This window comes from Brachyistius frenatus, unplaced genomic scaffold (genome assembly GCF_029030835.1).
Source record: "Brachyistius frenatus isolate BFR_SWC_R1_liver_20210118 unplaced genomic scaffold, ASM2903083v1 Contig_2, whole genome shotgun sequence".
In the NCBI taxonomy this organism is placed as follows: Eukaryota; Metazoa; Chordata; class Actinopteri; family Embiotocidae; genus Brachyistius; species Brachyistius frenatus.
This window is the reverse complement of record NW_027210601.1, coordinates 4,260,925-4,281,444: the sequence shown is the minus strand read 5'-3', so window position 1 is coordinate 4,281,444 and position 20,520 is coordinate 4,260,925. Positions and strand designations below refer to the sequence as shown.

The 20,520-nt window shown below is 41.1% G+C and overlaps 1 protein-coding gene across 3 annotated transcripts in view; it reads left to right on the top strand.

Moving 5' to 3' along the window:
* The window catches only part of vps50 (VPS50 EARP/GARPII complex subunit), a 107,391-nt gene that overhangs the window by 69,186 nt on the left and 17,685 nt on the right, over nucleotides 1-20,520 (top strand). For 2 of the 3 annotated variants that reach the window (XM_069694612.1, XM_069694605.1), the window contains 2 exons: nucleotides 2,732-2,809; nucleotides 3,323-3,403. In XM_069694612.1, coding sequence (XP_069550713.1) covers nucleotides 2,732-2,809; nucleotides 3,323-3,403 — 159 coding nt within the window. The remainder of the gene's footprint in view (nucleotides 1-2,731; nucleotides 2,810-3,322; nucleotides 3,404-20,520) is intronic. The other variant, XM_069694621.1, reaches the window with a different exon arrangement.

Here is a 20,520-nt window from a genome sequence, read left to right as displayed (position 1 = left end):
GACATCTAATGAAAGGATGTGTGATTGTGGCAATTTGAGGAGCTAATGCAACACAATTTCCGATTTCTGGAGAGTTAACACTTGTTGCTGTTTTGGAGGCTTTGAGGTTTGAAGATTTAAGGTATCAACAATGAAACACAGTTTCCCCAATTTGCATCGAACCCAGTGATCCTGCATGTTATTCTCTATCTGTCTCTGTTTTTTTTAATAAAAGAAAAAAACAACCCATAAAAGAAAAAATGAGAATAATAGGCTCTAGTGTTATAATGTGCATCATTTACAGTGCTACTGCAATTACAGGAATGCAAGCTCGTCAATTAGCCGTACCCTACAAGTAATCAACAGTTTGTGTTTGTCCATTGTAATGCCTGCTGTTGTTGCGATATCATTTTCAGAGTTTAACACTTCACTCCAAGTTGTGCACTTTTACTTGCATCAGTAAGATGCTTTATGAAAGTTGCCTGCATTTGTTATTTCTGCAGATGGACTTGTTAATGTTTATTAGATTTTATACAATGAGATGTTGGAATTTCTACTGCTTCCATCTTTTCTCATCGCTGTCTGTCACAGTAAAAATTCCAGCTGAACGATAGGTTGCTGTCTACGAGACCGGCTCCCCCCGAATCAATTTAAAGACCATCATGTCATTTATAACGTGCCTCACAAAAGAAAGAAAAAAACAACAACATTTGTATCCCCCTCAGGGAAGTGGTAATGACGGCAACAAAATGACTTGTGGAAGAGATAAAGATGATGAAAGCTCTGTGGGGGCCTCTCCAGTTCACATTTATGATGTGTGTGCGCGCGCGTGTGTGCGCGTGTGTGCGCGTGTGTGTGTGTGTGTGTGTGTGTGTGTGTGTGTGTGTGTGTGTGTGTGTGTGTGTGTGTGTGTCAAGTGGAGATGTACCATTCTCTACCTTGTTACATAAACTGTATATTATTTTTGTCTCTCAAGCCTGCTACCCACCCTGTTTTTTTTGTATTAATCTATTTTGCCACATCCTTGATCTAATTTGTACTGCTCCTTTAATGTAGCATCGCTTGTCTTTCATCCCTGCTGCTTTTTACTCTCACTATTCCCGCTCTATCTTATCTTTCTCTGTGTATGTCTATCTCTCACTTTTTATCCACTGTACCTCTAAAAATGTCATTTCATGAAGCCACCCATTTCCTTAATGGTCTCATTCCGAGAGGGACAGACAGTAAAATGCTAATGTCCCCATGAATCTTTAAAAAGCTCCTGGATATTGCTATGCACATATTGCTGGTGCTTTTAACCTAGGCTCTGCTCTTCTTATGCCGCTGGAATCAAGATAGAGCTGCTTGACTTCTCCACTTATGGAGTAATAGGTGGCATTAATATTCAAAAGGATAAATACGTCCATTATCTGTGTATATTGGCCCTGTTAGACCGAAGTGCACTGTTGACGGAGTCGCACACATGCTAAAGATGCCTCATGTGCCGTGCTCACAGATTAATAACTCGTCTTTCAACTGCAGGGGCTGCAGAAAGGCAGATTTACAAACACGTTTTTGGAAAAGTGATCAGGTGTCACAGAATTATGGAACGCTGCATCCCAACTTGGATGTTTCAGTCAAGTGTCTGTTTTAAGAAGAAACATTAGAAAGACGTGGTGACAAAAAGAGATCAAGAGAGAAAGTGGTGTGAACTGAAAGATGGAGGGAAGACAAAAATGCAAGAATATACACTTTTGTTTTGAAATATGATGGCAGGAATTAGGGAGGCGAAAGGCTGCCTGCTAAAACAGAGGCAGGATGAAGGAGTTGACAGAGAGCAGATCAGGAAAGTAGCTGACACTAGAATAGATGGCTTCTCTGAGAAATGAAAAGTAATACAAGAAACAGTTATTTTTCATTTGACTCCTGACACCCACTGACTGCTCTTAACGCTGGATTCATTTGTCCTGTATGCACATGTGCAATGTTTACACAGGCAGAGTCACCTGTGACCGAGAATAAAAGTGAATACACCCTGACTTCAGCTGTTGCCCTCGAACTTCAGAAACGCTGGCTTCTAAAATGCCAATAATCAGACCGTACCTGTCTCCTTAATGACTACATCCAGTTTGTCAAATTAAAAATGTCTCAAGGCCATACCGAGATCACTTTTGACTTCATCAGGGTTATTTCTACAACCGTTTTTCAGCGACACGATATGTAGTGTTCCTCCTCATGTTTAAATCAAACCTCACGTGCGAAGCTGGTGGAAGACTAATTCTAAAAGTAGTCAGTCCAACTCGAGAGTGTGAAGCTCTGTGAACAGCATTCAAAAGTTCAAATCCACATACAATAAGGGCAAACCCGACAGTAGCTGCTAATTCTAAGCTTTCACTGAGCTTTCTATCTCATCTGAGAGATGTTAAACGGACATATTTGAGAAGGAAGAAGCGTATCGGCCAGTTTTCACAACCCCCATCTAAGTTCCTCTCATCAGTTTCAGAACAAATTCATGTTTGACTACTGCACACCAGATACGACTGTCCAATTTAGGAATCTTTGCTTGTTTTAGATTAAAGAAAATTAAAATGTGAACCAAGAAAAGTGTACATATATACAAGAGTAATTCCAAACATTACTGTCATGAATCCACGTCTTTGTTTACTTAATTTAAGTTTCCATTTCTGTGGTACCTCCTCCACAATGTCACTTAAAATTTGAGATTTGTGCTTCTTGTTTTTTTCCTTTCTTGCCGTCCATTCGTCCTCCATAGCCCGTCCCAAGCCCGTCCTTGTCTACTGCGGGTGGCAGAGATGCGGGCCCTGCCAGGGTGGTGGGCCCTGCTTGCTTGGTAAGAGTACAACCTGAAGTGTTATGACTAATAAACAGGGTTGTACTGCCGTGTGAGTCCAAACCACCAGCCAACATGTCCTTAGATGTGCGTAATTTGCTCTCTAAAATGACATCAAGCACATGAGAGGGATTTCAGAGGCGTTTAGATGCTGTGCTTTGACCCTTCTCTATTCGCCCACTTGTCATCTCCTGTAGTCAGTGTGATTGTCTGATTTTGATGTGTGTAACTCCTCACCTCTTTAGGATTAGAATCGGCTTGAGGCAGGAAGTGAAAGATTCTCTTGTGTCCAACTACGTGAGATGAGAGCAGATGCTGCGGTGTGGGTGTGGGTGCGTGTGCGTGTGTGCGTGTGTGCGTGTGTGCGTGTGTGTGTGTGTGTGTGTGTGTGTGTGTGTGTGTGTGTGTGTGTGTGTGTGTGTGTGTGTGTGTGTGTGTGTGTGTGTGTGTGTGTGTACCTACCTTCACACTCTGCCAGAGTTTGTGCACTAACTGTGTGTATGTATCCTACAGTATGAGTCATCAGGTCTGGGCCTTATCAGCAGCCGACTGAGAACCACACTGAACCGGATCCAGGAGAGCCTCATTGACATGGTAGGACTGCAACGCTCGCTCTTCCTCTCTCCTTTCTGCCTCACCATCTCCTCTGCTCGCGCTCTTTTTCTTTTTCCATCTCTTTTCTAACTCATCGCCGGTCTCATTTTCTGACACAAACATGCTCTCTCCGCTCTACACCCCGTATCCTCGTGCACCTCTTTCCTCTTTACGCCTCTCCCTTTAGTTTTAGTCCATCCAATCCATCCACATTAACCGCGCCGTCTGTGTGGCTACAGCCAGTGTCGCCACAAAATGCATTATGGGTCGTCATTATGTGGCCAGTGGTCACCCTCACACACATCCCCCCCTTGTTTTAATGGGCAGATCGGGATGGATGTGTGTGCTATTCCATTAGGGCTCTCAATCACTGCTCCCTTCTGTAATACCACACAGAAACAGTTCGTGTGGTGCAGTCCACACTCTTCACTCTGTCTCTCCTTTTACATGGTGATACAAGTATCATCCCACACTTTTGCTTTTAATTTGTCTCCATATCTGGTAGCCATCTCGGCCTGTTTTTCCAAGAAACTATGCATTGACTTAACCTGGCCTCAATTTACAATGTCAGTGAAGTTTTACTCCCCTGGAGGGAAATATTAAATACTGCTGATATTTTGTCTTATTTTTCTCACGAATAGTGTCTAATTATGTGTGAACAGCTCACTGAACTCATGTTTTAGTCATTCTGCTTTAAATTTAAATGTTAATACCAAAAATCAACAAGCCCTTTTTTATTAATTTAAAAATGAATACTCATATATGTCAGCTGTGTACATTGTTATTCAGAAGGGTCCATTTGTGCAGCTCTGTAAACCACTTTTATTTCAGACAAATATTAATCCCACAGCCACTCTATTGGAAAATATAAAGGCACAAGTTGTGACTCCCAATACTCCACCAGCTCTGTAAATAAAAAAGGAAATATGGTCTTTTCCCAATCGTGAAATCTTGAACAACATTTTTTTTCTTTTTTGTAAACCTGTGGGGCTTTATGTCCGTTTCTCTTAAATATTCTTGTGTCTCCTCATTCAGGTAACTCCACAAAGCAGGCGACAAACTGTTGTCCTGAAGCTACTAACTATGATTCTGAATTATTTTTCTGCTAAAAGAAAAGAGCTGACAAACACTGGTTTTGTTCAATTCTGACTTCACAGAATTAGGGATGGGTAGCAAACTTTGATACAGAGTTGCTTTAGTAGCCTATTGTTTACTACCAAAAGATGTTCTGTCATCGAGCACCAAATGTGATACCTGAGCTACATCCACACTGACACATTTTCAAATTTATGCAGAGGTAATTCTGATCAGTGTCTGCCAAGCCAGATGAAATGACTCGATTTCAACTAAATCTAGCACACTTTTTTTCCCCAAAAATGTTGGGCCGCATATCTTAGTTGAGTGCGCGTTGAAAAGACTGCAAGCTTCTGTGCACAACTGATTTATTTAATTACATTTTCTTTTTCTTAAAATGGATTTTATATAATTAGTATTAAAAAATAAATCAGAAACTGGTATTGAAGTCAAGGTATCTATACTAAGTTTTTGACTGATGCCCAGCCTAATACAGTATGTATAATGAACAGTATCAGGAGTTGTCAGCTGACTTTTCCTACCAATAACAATTCAATGACAAGTTATCGTGGCAATCATCCACAGTATAACATCAGAAAGCAAAGGAAGGCAAACTGAGGGAATCTTTGTCCAGTCAGCATCAACTTTGTATGCTATGCATGATATCTGCTCTCCTCTCACCCCAACTGTTTAAGACGGATGGCCGCCAACCTCTCAGTCTTGTTCTGTTAGTGGTTTTCTTCCTGTTAAACGGGAGTTTTTCCTTCCAGCTGTCGTTCATTGTTGAGTTTCTCATTATAGTATCGTCGGGTTTTGACCGTACTATGTTAAGATTACCCATTTTTGTAACTTGGTGCTACTGTATATGTATACAACTGAAGTGACTATAATCAGCAGTTTTCCACAGCAGAGAGCACAGAGTATCTGAAGCACATCTTTAAAACAAAGCTTTCATTCGACAATGCAGCATAATGGTATTTGGCTGTGATAGCAGTGCTGACTTCTGTAATGTTTATTGCTGAGCAGTTTTGTAGGTGGCATTAAGTAGAAGTCAAAAAATGCAAATAAGTCATGAGGGAAGAGGGAATAAAACAGATAAAAGTCTAAATGAAGAATAAATGATTAAAACTTTCAATTGTGTTATGCAGCGACATGTTTTCTTCCCTTTAAGTGGCCCGACAGCAGCTATTTACACCCGAGTCATTGTCTGGGTAAATTGTGAGCGGTTTTCAAATCGCAGACAGGATGCGGCTGACATGCTCGGTGCTCAGCGGCCTCCTTTGGAGAATATGTACACCCTCTGAACTGTTCAGCTGATCAAATGCACTCAGTCGGACAGGCAATCCGATTCGATGCTGAGAGAAAGAGAGAACAGAAGAACACTGAGCTGTGTTCGGGTTTCTGTGAGGGAGCGCGAGATCTCTCTGAAGACAAAACCGTGCTAACCCCAAACCATGTGGATGCACATGCACATTTCAGATTAGCATAATCATATCACTCTGTGCCTGATTAAGAGCTATTTCTAATCACCTCGGAGGAAGGACGGCATCGGGCTTTGTAGCTACACCTATCCTCTCTCTCTAATGTATTGGCGAATGCTTTCAGCCTCTCTTTTCTCATATGCAAAACAATTTTAGCTCATCTCAATAAATCATTCAATGTTGGAAAAATGCCCTATTTTCCAAACTAACACAGGGCTTGCTATTTCTTTGTCTTGCTTTCTTTCTGCTCGTCCGTGTTTCACGTCATGACCTGCGCACATAAATCGCACAAACACAGTCAAGAGTTAATACTCTATATGTTGTCATATATTTCTAATTCAACGGTTCTCTTAGATCTGGCGGTGTGGGGGGGGCATGGCTGATAAATCTTGACTCGTGTATTCGCGTAGAGAAGAGAAACTCTTCCACCTGCATACAAATAGACACACCCTCACACTCCAGAGATTGAGACGTGGTAGACCTCATTTGTAAACAGATTAGAAAGTTAATTGCAGACTGCATGTCAATTGAGCTGCCGAATCCTTGCGGTTTTGTTCCCCTGATTTGCCGTTGCAACTGTTTGACTCCAAAACCGATGCGTTGGTAATGACTCTGAGTCCCATATGAACACCAGCGAGATTCCATCTCATCTGGTCTCGGGTACACGCTGACTTCAGTCTAAATTGGGCGCACCAGTGGGGGGAAGTAAAATATCATTCCTTAGTTTATGTTCCATTTCCCTGCCTCCTGTAATCTTGATTACCTTCCCGAAACCCCATCGCTCGTCTAATTTTGACAGTTTTCTTTTGGAGTTCACTCGCTGTGGACTTAGAATATTTAATTTGCGTTATTTGGAAGGGTTTCAAGGTTTGGGAGAAACATCGGAGAGTGGCAGAGAGATGTATTGTCGCGCTCCATAAAACGCTTGTTAATGTTTAATTACATGCGCTGTCATCCACGCCAGTTTCAAGTTCAGATGTCTTACCTTTAACTAAATGAGAAGCTCTGAATTATTTTCCTGAAAGGGCATCAGCTGTTGTGTAAAATAATGATTTGGTTTTAAATCCGCTCTTTAAAAAAAAAAAATAAAAAAAAAAAAAAATCATATCCTCGGGTGAGATGGCTCGGGACAGGTTAGACGACTGTTCCATATCAGAATAATGCCATGAACCTTGTCTGTGGCCATACTGACGCTGCCAGACGGTTACGCTGTGACAGCTGTTGAGAGCCTTTGATACGGGCCACATTGTGCAAAGAGCAGACAAAGGCTAGCATATGCAGTGAAATGACAGGAAAGCCCCTGCTGGCTCACCGACCTCTTTCCTCTCTCACCACCCCTCAATTCTTCTTTCAACCGGTCTCCCCTGTTTCTCTCAATGCTTTATTTTTCCCTTCACTTTTCCTCCTTCCATCTTATCTGTTCGCCCCATCGCCTCCGTCTCCTCAGCAGCTGTGTGATTACATGCCTCTCAACTCTCAGCACAAACAAACACACACACGTATTGTCCCTCGGATTATTTGTGCTTCTGGCTCAATATACAATGGTGTGTTTGTGTGTGTATTTATTTCACTGTTCACCATCGGCACAGTTCTCAAGATAGCATCGAGATCATGTTTGATTTTCTTTCTCTCCGAGTAGTTGTGTGTGTGTGTGTTTGTGTGCCCATATGCCTGCTCATTGGTACTCAACGTTTTTCAGGCTTGGCACTGAAACAGCAGCGAGTCGGGCAATATCTATATTGGCATTAGTAATCTGGCAGCGAGGGTGGCTGCAGAAATGTACACAAAAACACACTCCGACAGTCAAGAAAATATACATAAAAAGCCATCCTGAAACTCAATGGACAAATGAGCACATTTACAGATGTCACTCCGACTTTGATCTGCGTCTGTCTGTCTCACTTCTCGCTCTCTTCCCGTCAGTCTCCCAGTGCGGAGTTACAATCTCTAAGCATGTGTTGCTGTTGTCGTGGTTTGTTACACTGGCTTGGCACAGCCAACTGGCACGTTGCCTCTCATGAGAAACGCGCGCACACGTACACTACATTTCACACACATATGCTGAACACTGAACCCAGCCATTAGTCCCGCGTCTCTCACGAGGGCCCATCACTGTCCATACCGGTGTCTTTGTTGCGGCCTGCTGTCTCGCTCTGTGAGAGGTGCAACAATTCAGAAGGGACCGCCATTTGACGGGAATTATAAATCATAATTAAGCGCCGCGGTGTGACTGTTTATGCTGTGGTGAGAGAATTGACATTTCGTTGGGGTTTCAGTGGAGCGCGTTGCGTCGCTGCGTGGATAGGCCCAGCTGCAGGTCACGCTCCTCAGCTGTGATGAGGAGACGGTTCATCCCCCTGGATGCAGTAACTCGGCTCCCTCTGCGCAACCTCATCAACCTCTGCCAATGACTCATCACCCCTCCCCCAGGACGGACACAGTGATAAGCAAAAATGATGCGCTTTAATTTAAATCCTTTAATTTGTGATCCGCATTCCCTGTAATCACAACATCCCGCTACATACATTTTATTTTGGTTAATTCCTGTTTAGCTGTCCGAACCCAAACGTCCCGAGCAAAGCCTTTTATTCCTGTACGCTGGTAGTTTTGTCAGGGCAAAGCAGGTGAGCAGACGGGCGGCTGCGGGAAAAGAAGTTGCCAGAAATAGGCTTAGAGGGGCCGGGCGATGTCGCGCAAAATAAATGAAGGCCCTAATTCCATTTGACATTTATCTAATGAGAACCAAATTTCTCGTATTAATGTGACAAAGAGGCACAATAGGATCCACTTGACAGTAATTGCCCGGCAACCAGTCCACCCCATGTGGCCATAAATCTTTATGGACTGGATTGGAGGTCTAAGCAGTCAATCACGATAGATTGAGATACTTGAGCTGCGAGATCAATTTTCAACTCCCAGCTTGAAGCTTACTTCATAACAAGTGTGATTACAGAATTACAAAACTGTGGGATTTTACTAAAGCTTTCAAATTAGGGATTTTAATGTATTTCTTTATTTATTTCAGTATTTCATGCTGGTAAACGTAATTTGAAGCTGGGTTTGGCCGGTTTTTGCGTCATTGGGCAAAACTTCCCTAAAAATCTTTCAGCATCTTGTGCATCAAGTGGTCTGAGAAAACAATAAACTTCTGAACCTTTTCTTGGCTGACTTTAGAAAATCTGTTGACTGAGACGTATAGGTCATTTCAGAGAGAGGACATTTCTACTGGCAGTTCTACAAATGCAGATGTGCACATACCTTCAGATATATAGCCTGATTCAGTGGCAGACAATCCTGGATAAGAAATTGCTAGTCCAGCACTGGCAATAAGAGACTCTGACCCCCCTGTTTCAAATCTCCTCCCTCGGAGGCGCATGGCGCTGAGGTTAATGTCCCAAGTGGTGGGCCAGGGCTGGTGTCACCAGACGGGGACCCTGCATCGGCCTCCACAGTCAATGTCAGGTCTGTCTTTCCTTGGGCCAGGGCACCGGGAGAGTGCTTCTTAGTTAGAGGTGGTGGGTGGTACAGGTGCGTCTGGGTGGGAACCAGGCCTAGACTATGGGGTGTTTTTTAACCGCAATGCCTGTCTCGCAAGGGCAATAGCTCGCCCTCGCCTGCCACAGCCTTGACCAAAGGAGGTGTGCAGAGGTTTGGTTTTTGACCTTTTTCAGAAAATTGCCTACCCCAGTTTTAAAAGTGCTTTAATACTGTAAGTGTTGGTCTCCCGACTGGTTTTCAAAAGATCACAACTTTGTTTGGTTCTTCTTTAACTATTTCCTTTCACTTTTGATTTATTGTTTGTTTTGTTTAGTTAGGCTTTAGGATCTCTCTGTATAATCATCTGTCTTAGTTTTGTTTATTGGTTCCAAAAGCAACGGCACACAAATTACTTTTACAGATGACAAACATAATAAAAAAAAATTGTTTTAAATAAAAGTGCCAAGAAAGTCAGTGGTTGAATTTTGATAATGAAATATGTTCAAGTAATTTTACTATTACAAAAGACAAAACAAATCACTGCTTTGAGCTTTGTAAATTTGTGGCCTTGCTGGTGTTTATTGTCTGCTGGGACAGGAAAGTGAAATGTCTGAGTTTTGAATGTTTTTATTAAGTTTTGACACAGAGAGAGCTCCTAACTCCCCTCAGGTGTCTGCTGATGCTGACAGCGCCTCCAGTACTCACCTCAAAATTAGCTCGGACCGCTACCCAAAATTGTGCTGCTCAACAAATCACCCAGTGGACATGCAGGGGAAACCCAATAATAAGGCAGATGCTGACTTAACACTCGAGAAAAAAACAAAACAGAATGTGTTTGAGTCAACAGAAACCCATCACATGAAATGCAGACTGTGGCTGTTTCAGTGAAATACAGGAGCCAGTAGCTATTGTTTGTGTACTGCACACATGCAGGAGAGTTATTTAGGAACTGCTAGAGGCGGAGCTCAAACGGGTGGTATTTGTGTTTAATATAAGGATGTTATGTGTTTTGTGCACGTATGAGATGAAGATGTGAGATGAGTGGAAGCTGGTAGGATTTTCGCCCGTGGAGCTGCAATCCTTTTTCTGAGAGGAACTCTTCATCCTGATTGATACAGAGCTTTAGTGCCACTTCTCCTTAAGGCATTATGGGAACGGAATTACACGTCCCATGTGATATCACAAAGCAGTGGAGTCTCCTTGTACTAGAGCGGCCACCCACACAAATGCTGCACATATTCACACACATGCATCTTTTTTAACTGTCTGTCCTCATTAAGAATCATTTTCAGCTTGGTAAATACCTCATCCCTCTAGTCTTTGATCTGTTTAAGGAGAAACAGTTGAGATTGATAGTCATCAAGCTCTTGCTATATCCCTGTTTTTCAGTCTTATTCAAAGCTTTGCTCTTATCAGTTTTGAAATCCCTCCCTGGATGTTTAGTTTTATTTTCACTGGGAATTCCAAAGTTTGATGTCTAGATGATTTGACAAAGCAGATAAGCTCCATGACTTTGATGCTTGATGTCTTCATACTTAACAATGCTGCTGGTCCACAGAAGGAATACTAACTGAAGTGGATGTTTAGGCAGGCTGTTCTTTCAAATACTGGATGTTTGCAAACCTCACAGAACCAAATAAAAAAAGTCTTCCCAAAGGCTTTGGGGTTGTACTGCTCTCCAAAATTATTAATCAACTTATGGTTAAGTTTCAAATGACTGCAGCTGTAGTGAATTGTTTCAAAGCCTTTCTGTTTTTGTTTTTTTTGCGTTTCATTTTCTGCAAACTCCAGAAATCTCTTTATTCATGAATTCCTGCTGATAGGTGCAATTGCTGTCACACTCTGCCTCACTCATCTATTTTGTACCACTTATATTAATTATTGATCATCTATAAAGACTTATCTTGCCAGTTGGTAAGAAAACAGCATGACTGAGAAACTGCAGCATCTCATAGACAAAAAAAAAAAATGGATGTAGCCTCCATGACGTCACCCAAAACTTTTCTGAAGAGTAGTTTTTAAGGCTCAGCATAGGTGGCTGCAACCTTCGTCATATTGGCAATGCCTCACTCGGCTTTAGTCCCCGCTAATCCAAAATTGGTTAAAGAGGTGATGTGTGGGTGGAGCTGAGGTAGGTAGGTAGGTATTTACTTTATTAATCCCCGAGGGGAAATTTTTTTCGCTACAGCAGCATACATACAGAAGCAATAAGACAATAATAGAAACAATAGAATAAAATAATAATAGAATAGAATAATATAATAATAGAAAAGCAATAAAATAAAATAGCAGTAAATAGCAGTAAAAAAATATAAATATAAAATATAAAATGCACAGTATATACAGTACATTATATATCTATATATATTATATACAACAAACCAAGAAACAGTCAACATATATATATATATGCATATATATATATATACAGTGAACCCTCGCTAAAACGCGGTTCACCTTTCACGGTCTCGCTGCTTCACGGATTTGCATCGTGCATTGTGTTCTGCATTCTGATTGGCTAAACAGTCTCTCCGCTTCTTTTCTACCTGTTTGTCAATAACGTTGCGGTTTAATATGTACACGTACGTAAAACAGCTTGCCAAATTTAAGTTTGCAGACAACAACTACCGATAACTATGTTCTTCTCTCGAAAAACCACACCTGCACCGCGGGCTTTAGAAGAAAAAAACGCTACAGAGCGGAGTCAGGATGCAGCGGCTCAGTCAGAAGAGCAGTGAAATACTGTACACGTGAGTCACTATTTGTCCTACTGTACTTTGTATTTTTTTTTCATAATCATTTTTCATTTCCTCCCGTTCTAATCCAATGACTCGGGTCGCAGTGGGGCGGTGCTGATCTCAGCAATTTGAAGCCTTCAGTTCGTATTGATGATTAAAATTATTATTTTACAGTACAGTAGTTATTTGTAAAAAAAAAAACATTTATACAGTACTTTTATTTGTTAAACAAATGCTTGGGCTTGTAAAAAGGTTTTGTTCTTTGGTTTCAATGTATTATGGAGTATTTCATTGTATAATAATTGTAAAAAAAAATAAAGGTTACTACTTCACGGATTTCGCCTATCACGGTTTCTATTTGGAACGTAACCCCCGCGAAAAACGAGGGTTCACTGTATATATATGTATATATATATACACAGTACAGTATATATCTATATATATAATATACAAACAAACCAAGAAACACAGTCAACAGTGTTATTGTACTGTGATGGATTTTGCCAGAGGTGAGTTATTGTAAAGTCTTATGGCAGTGGGCAGGAATGATCTCCTGTATCTGTCCTTGTGACAGCAGAGCTGGAGGAATCTTTTAGAGAAAGTGCTCCGCTGTCCCTGCAGCAGGTGGTGGAGAGGGTGGACAGGATTATCCAATATGGACAATAGTTTGTTCAGCGTCCTCCTCTCCACCACCTTTTCCAGGCTGTCCAGTTTGCAGCCAATGATGGAGCCGGCCTTCTTAACCAGTTTGTTAAGTCTGTTGGTGTCACCGGCTCCAATGCTGCTCCCCCAGCAAACCCCAGCGAAGTACAAAGCACTGGCCACAACAGACTGGTAGAACATCTTCAACATCTCGCTGCACACATTGAAGGATCGAAGTTTCCTCAAGAAAAAGAGTCGACTCATCACCTTCTTGTAGACAGCATTGATGTTGGTCTTCCAGTTAATTCTGTTGTCGATGGACACACCCAGGTACTTGTACTCCTCAACCATGTCCACCTCCTCTCCCAGAACTCAGCGGTTGTGGAGCCGTCGTCTTCCTCCTGAAGTCGACCACCATCTCTCTGGTCTTGGCCACGTTCAGGAGCAGGTGATTTCTACCCGCCCACTCCACAAAGTCCTCCACTACTGCCCTGTACTCATCCTCCCGTCCATCCCTTATACATCCTACCACTGCAGAGTCATCAGAGAACTTCTGCAGATGGCAGGACTCTGAGTTGTACTGGAAGTCAGTTGTGTATAAGGTGAACAGAAAGGGAGACAGAACAGTTCCCTGTGGAGCTCCAGTACCACTGACCACCGTATCAGACAGCACACTGCCCAGACGGACAAACTGTGGTCTGCCTGTCAGGTAGTCATTGATCCAGGAGACGGTGGGCGCGTCCACCCCCACCACCCGCAGCTTCTCACTCAGTAGCAGTGGTTGGATGGTGTTGAATGCACTGGAGAAATCAAAGAAAGTGATTCTCACAGATTTACCGGTTCCATCCAGGTGAGACTGAGCTCGTTGCAGCAGGTAGATGATGGCATCGTCCACTCCCACATGAGGCTGGTAGGCAAATTGCAGAGGGTCCAGAGAAGATTTCACCAGCGGCCTGAGGTGGGCCAAGACCAGCCTCTCCAGCACCTTCATCACATGAGATGTGAGGGCAACCGGTCGGTAGTCATTGAGGGCAGATGGAGTCTTCTTCTTGGGGACAGGAACCAGACAGGACGTCTTCCACAGCACTGGGACCTCCTCCTGCTTCAGGCTCAGGTTGAAGAGGTGTTGTAGGACCTCAGCCAGCTGGACGGCGCAGGTCTTCAGGACCACGGGGCTGATGCCGTCAGGTCCTGCAGCCTTGCGCTGGTGGATTCTCTCCAGCTGTCTCCTAACCTGGCCAGTCGTCACAGAGAGGGGGGTGAGGGGTGTGTGTGTGTGTGTGTGTGGGGGGGGGTCGATGTGTCGATGGAGGAAGAGCCCTTTGAGATTTAGGGCTCTATGCAGTTCACCAGGGGGCGCAGAGGGGGGAGGGAGGGAGGCAGCAGAGGTGTTTGGGAGGTGTGAGGTGTGGAGGAGACAGATGAGGGCGGTGAACTAAACCTGTTGAAGAAACAGTTTAGTTCATTTGACCTCTCCAGGGAGCCCCCTGGTTGTCTCTCTCTCCCTCTGAACCCAGTAATCTCCTTCATACCGGTCCACACCTCCCTCACGTTGAGGCGGGCTGAACGAAGCTTGCTTGCTCAAACCAGCACAGTGGAGAGTCTCAGGCTGGATGGCTCAGGCTGACAGTCAATAGCTAAAATTTGGCTCCCACCTGTCACTTAAAGCAGCTCAACCTTAATTATGGTAACTGTACTAAGGCCTTAAGCCTTAGTACAGTTTAAATGGGGCAGTTGCAGTGGTCCTGAAAGGGGAAATTTTCTTTAGGGGCCAAAATCACTTTTTATTTTACCAGCCTGTAAACATGTTTCTTTCTGCTGTGAAGTTGGTCGTTTTAACAGAGGTCTGAGGGGATTGGCTCACTTTTGGAGCCAGCTTCCAGTGGCAAACTGAGGACCTTCTGTATTTTTGTAATATACAATGGAGATTTGATACTTGATATACATTATAATAAAAATTATTTTCCTGGGGTTAAACAAAAACTTCTGCTGTCACTTTGTCAAGCTGAAGCTATTTAATGAGTGCACTGCTTTTCATAGCACAATGTTTTCAGTGATAGAGCAGTTCGTTTTCATGAATTCAATAAATCGATTTACTCTTAGAAAATTAATTGAAAACAATTATTGTGATTATCAGTAATTTTTCTTGCAAAAATAAAATAAAAACAAAAACTCATTTCCACTTCCTCAAAAGTGAAAAATTGTGTTCTTTTCATTGTCCTCAGTGATTAAAAGGTGAACGTGAATAAATAAGCAATTTGAAGATTTCAACTTGTGCTCTAGGAAGTTGTTTTGTTTATGTACCAATTTGGTGTAGCTTAGTTTTAAAAAATGCTCCTTTAGTTGTAGCTATCACAGCTTTAAATTATCGCCCTATACGTCAAAGGTTTGAATGACTTTCGTATACCTCGACTTTACTTTTGTTAAGACCTATCCAGGGGCAAAGTGGTCTCAATTTAAAGAAAAGGCTAAATGTATCTGTCAGTGGGAGGTTTTAGCCTTTTTTTTATTTTTTTTTTTTTACCAATCGCTCTGCAAAAATGTCTTAAAATGGCTCATTAACTCCAAGGCCACTTCAGAGTGCCAGCACTAGACAGATAATTAAAACACGGTGAGCCTACAAAGAAAGGAATTGTTCTCTGCCTCCAGTCTTGCTTTTTGGCCCCATTGTGTTAATTCAGATTATACTGAGCATTGAGACACCTACACAGATATTTCCTTTTTTGTAATACAATAAGAAGTACCTCTCTTCTGGAAGGCTTCTTTGTGTTTTGTCCTTGTGGTGGACACTTGTCAGTGTTACTGGTCTTGAAATATACAGGGATGCAGTGTTTGCTGAAAATCCCCTTGAGTTGCTACGTCTCCTTTCCCTGTGTCCTTTGTGGGCGTGTCCTGGGCCCGATGGTGGTTCTGATAAACCCAGCTTGTGCTCCCACTTATTTGAGGACAGCAATGTACACATTTTGGCCCGGGGAGGCCAATGTTTTGAAAGAGGGGTAAAAGAGTCCATCTAGGTCAAACTGGAAAGATCATCATTGAACTGAGGAGGTGGTTCACAACACCACGTATCAGCCACTTGCATTGCAGTCCTCAGATCCCTGCCCAGGTACATAAACAACATTCACATCTGGACCCTCACGACTCAAGAGATGGCAGGGTAGGTCAACAACCCCAAAACCGCTCATACCATGATTATTATTGGCCCTAAAGACTCACAGGATGCCGTGGTGGGTCTCACTTGTGACCGCAACATCTGTCAAAGTGTTAACAAACCCGCAAGAGGTTAAAATCTAGAACCTCCCTCCAGTGTGTTAGACACTAAGTAGTAATTCAGTTGAGAGGTGAAACGTCTTCAAGAAACGTAAATAAACCTAGTTGCCTTTGGGTAACAAGTAGGTTGACTCTGAGTTGGATGAATGAGAATCTTCACAGATATAAGCATCAGAAAACACACATTTTATTTCATGCAGTAACCCACCGATAAAACGTTTTATGGGTGATGGTAGGTTTAAATCTTGACTTTACATTTTTGGTATTGGGGCCACTTTTTTGTTTTACATTTAGGTCACAGATTGTGCCTTTGGTCTTTGGTGTTTCTGAGCAGTGTTGTGATATGAGCCACATAACTCTGCCTCTCCACAGGTCAGTGATGCAGTGGCAGCCTAAAAGTGGATGAAATGCTCAAAGTGATGATTGTAACTAAGTGGTCCAGACTGCGAATAGGAGTAGCTTAATGTTGTTTGCCACGGCTTGCTACCCTGCTTAATGATATATTGTTGTCTTCATTTCTTGTGTTTTAGCAGAAATCTTTGCGCCGCAGTTTAAACTGAGTCAGAGCTTGATGATCATTTACATTAGTACACGGAGGTGAATGTCTTCACAGTGACAAATGAAAGCAAGCATATTTTCTTCCCAACACCTGCCAAATTGATGTCTGCAATATAGGAGACTGCCTCTGGGAATTTGTAACATTTCCAGTGAAAAGTTTTTTGACTTGTAAATATCTTCTGAGTGAACTGTATGTACTCAGCCTTTGGCTCTTACACAGAGGCTGCTGTGGAAAATGAAAGTGTTTCACTGATCAACTGATGGATGATTTTATTGTTTCAAAGAGGAAATAATTCAAAGGGTTTTCATAATAAACTCAATGTAGCAACTCACAATCACTAATAATAGATGCATGCCAATTTGGCATTTGTCAAAACTTTTGTTGTTGTTTTTAACAAATAACAATGAATCAACTATTCATAAGGGGTTTAATGTCACATGCTATAGACTGAAATCTCAAATTCTATATTATTCAACTTATTTAGTGTTTAATATTATAATATAATACTGTATTTAATGACTGAAGGAATATTTTTGGAATCGGTTAAACAAAATGATTTTTTACTAATTGTTTAGTTTGTGAAATATCAAGAAATGGTGAAAATATTTGACTCATAAGCCCTCTTCAAATGCCTCGTTTTTGTTTTACCAAAAGCTGAAGGAATTCAGTTTACTATGACATAAAACAGAGAGAAGTCGTAAATCCCCTCATTTGAAAAGCTCCAACAAGAGAATTTGGGGAATTTTTTTATACTGATTTTAAGAAATATGACTGGAAATATTTTTGATCATCAAAATAGGTGCCTAAGAATCTTCTGTCAATCAACTAATCAATAAATCAACAAATAGTTTTAGCTCTTTTTTTTTAACACATCTCACATATAGATACTCTGCACACACAAAGTTGTGTGCCATCAGCTTGCCAGGAATTGGTCAAATGTCACTGACAGTTGTCATCTTTAAGAAAATACTGAGAATCTCCACTGTGCAAATATTATCAGTCTATATAGTTTACTCTCTGCACTCCACTGTGAAAATGCACTTCCATTATTTATCTCAGTGGGACAGCAGAGAAAAGTTAAAATTCCTCCTAAGTATCTCCAGCAGCTGCAGGATATAAATCAAATGAAGCATGACCTCGTCACTATAAGTCACGCTATATGGAAATGTCTACCTCATCCCTCCCTTCTTCTTTAGCCCTTTGTATGACTTTGAAAAATCTATCACTGACTCTTAATTTGTCCAATATGTCATTATTCTGCCACGTGTACTTGGCGACGCAGCAGACACATGCTGTTAGTTTACTTTTATCTCACGAAATTCATTTGTCATTTTGATGGAGTGTCATCATAACAGTGAAAACATAATTGTTTGTGCAGTTTTATCTTTGAGGATATCAAATAACAAACAGTCGGTTACAGCAGGTTTATAGAGGATCTAATATCTTGATCAGTGAGTCAATTATTCAGGTTGAATTTTACTTGTTTTCTGATGGATCTGTGGAAACCAGCAGCTGCAGCTTGTTGATGCCAACAGCGTCAAAGATTACTGTGCTTGAGTCATGATTGTGTCACGGACCGGCTCAGTGTATGTGACAAGGAGGTAGGTGAATGTGCCAATAAAGGGCTTTATTTGGAAGTAAAGTATTTATTGAAGGATGAAGAAAGCAAATTGAGCCAATAAGTGTCATATATCATTTGTGTAAATTAATACATGGGAACAAATAAGGACGCAATTAAATTGTGAGTAATTGTGAGGATTTGCATGATTATCCCCAAAACTTATCAGAAACTTTCAGGGCCACTTTTATATGTTTTTATATCAACTCATGTTTGCAATTGTGATCATTTATTGATAATTAAGCATCAAATCAACATGAATTTGTCATTCGGGGTTGATACTGTATGTAACGAGATTAAAAACCCTCTTGCGGGTTGTTGCAAGCTGTCGAAGCTTGGCACACATCTAAGATTGTGTTTGCGTTCCTTTTCTCGCCTCACAATAAGAAAAATAGATGCATAACATCCTAAATGTCATGGATGTTGTTTGTTTCTTTCTGACATAGTTTATTTTCAGTCCAGCTTTTGCTTTTACCTGAATAATCCCTGCAGAGCTACATGCATTGGAAGAGAAAAAAAAAAAAGCTTTTCTCCCAAAGGTCTTTCATGAGCCAATTTATGCTAAAAGAGCACAGTCAATGAAAGGTCGAGCATCATGTGAAGCGACTAAATATAGACCAAACCAGACTCTGCTGTAATGTCAGACTAATGCAGCTGAAGTTTAACTGATTTGATTAATTTAAAGGAGGAGACACCAGCATTACTAATATAGCCCCAATTAAAGGGAAGACACTATAATGGGAAAAAGAGAGCGAAATTATAAGAAATGCAAATAAAAGCTCAGCCGCAGTGTGGGGCCCTCAGAAGGGACATTATTATTTTTTTGATTTTTAAACTGTTATAACTCTTAAAATCTTTAACCAGTAGATGTTATTTATCTTACTGGTAAAGTCCTCATGTTGCTTCCTTTCTTTGATGTGCATGTAGAGGCTGGCGTAGATATAGAGGTGCCTTTCTCTCCGATGACATGTTGCCGCTTCATACTGAAAACCCCTGGGGGTACATTTTTATAGCAGGCACAGCATTCCCAGCAGAAGCAGATCTAAAAGAGGAGACGAGTCAAAGATGTGAATTTAGAATTCAAAAGCTTTGACGCACCAGGAAGAGAAAATGGCTCCGAGTGCAGCTGCATGTTTTGACCACAGTGTGGCTCCACTCTGCTGATATGTTACCCAACTATACAAAAAAAACAACCAAAAAAAAAAACACTTTCAGTTTGTCTGTAATTATTAACAGTTTATTTTGTATTTGTTTATGTGCAAGTTTCCCTTAATCTGGCACGTCAACTTTACAAATGGCCAGCAGCCGCAGTTGTGTTTTTTTAAAAGTACTTTCCAAATCCTAAATCATTTGTCAAGTTCGAAGTGGGTACTAATGGCCTTTCTGGATTAACTCCATAACCACTAAACATTTGTTATGTTTATGTGCTGCGATGTGTTTGAAATGCTGGAGACTGTCCTTCCTTTAGTGGCTTTAACTCGTTAGTGTTTGATGGCCAGCTTTATTTTTTATTTGGATCCCCATTAGTTTCCATAAAGAGGTCGTTAGTCTTCCTGTTGAAAACCAAAAACAAACAAAAAAAAATTGACGCTGCATCAATAAAACAGAAAAGAACAGAAACAAAACTCAGAAAATACCCCAAAAAATGTCCATGCATGAAATAGTAAACATTTTTTTTTAACCTTTATTAGAAACATTTTTCACCAGCTAACACATCTGTGTAAGGTAGATTTTTTTTTTTTTTATCATACAGTACTTTGGTTTATAGGAATTGACATGACAGCAGAATAAAATGAGGGGAAAAAAATAACTGTAAACTTTCCATAAATACTTCATCTTATATTATACTACAGCTTTTTCTTTTGAAAACACAGGTTATTTTTTTTCCAGCGTGCTGCTAGGTACAAACTCTTTAGCATACATACAAGAAAAAAATAAGCAGCTTGTATGAATCCTAAAAATAAACCAAATTTAATATCTGTATGCTTCAGTGGTTAACTTAATAAGTGAACACAAAAAAAAAGTGCAGCTTTAACGTGGCGCTGTGGAGTTTACAAGATCAGCTGTCTACAGGCCAATGTGTGGGCGCTTTGATGAACGCTCTGCAGCCTCTACCAACAGAAAGAGGTCTTGGATTGCAGTGAAACTCGCAGAAACAACATACCAAAGTGTTAATTATTATAAATCTGGTTTAATACTTTAATACAAAAATCAATAAAAAAAATAATGTAACCTCCTAATTACCCTGTTATTCACAT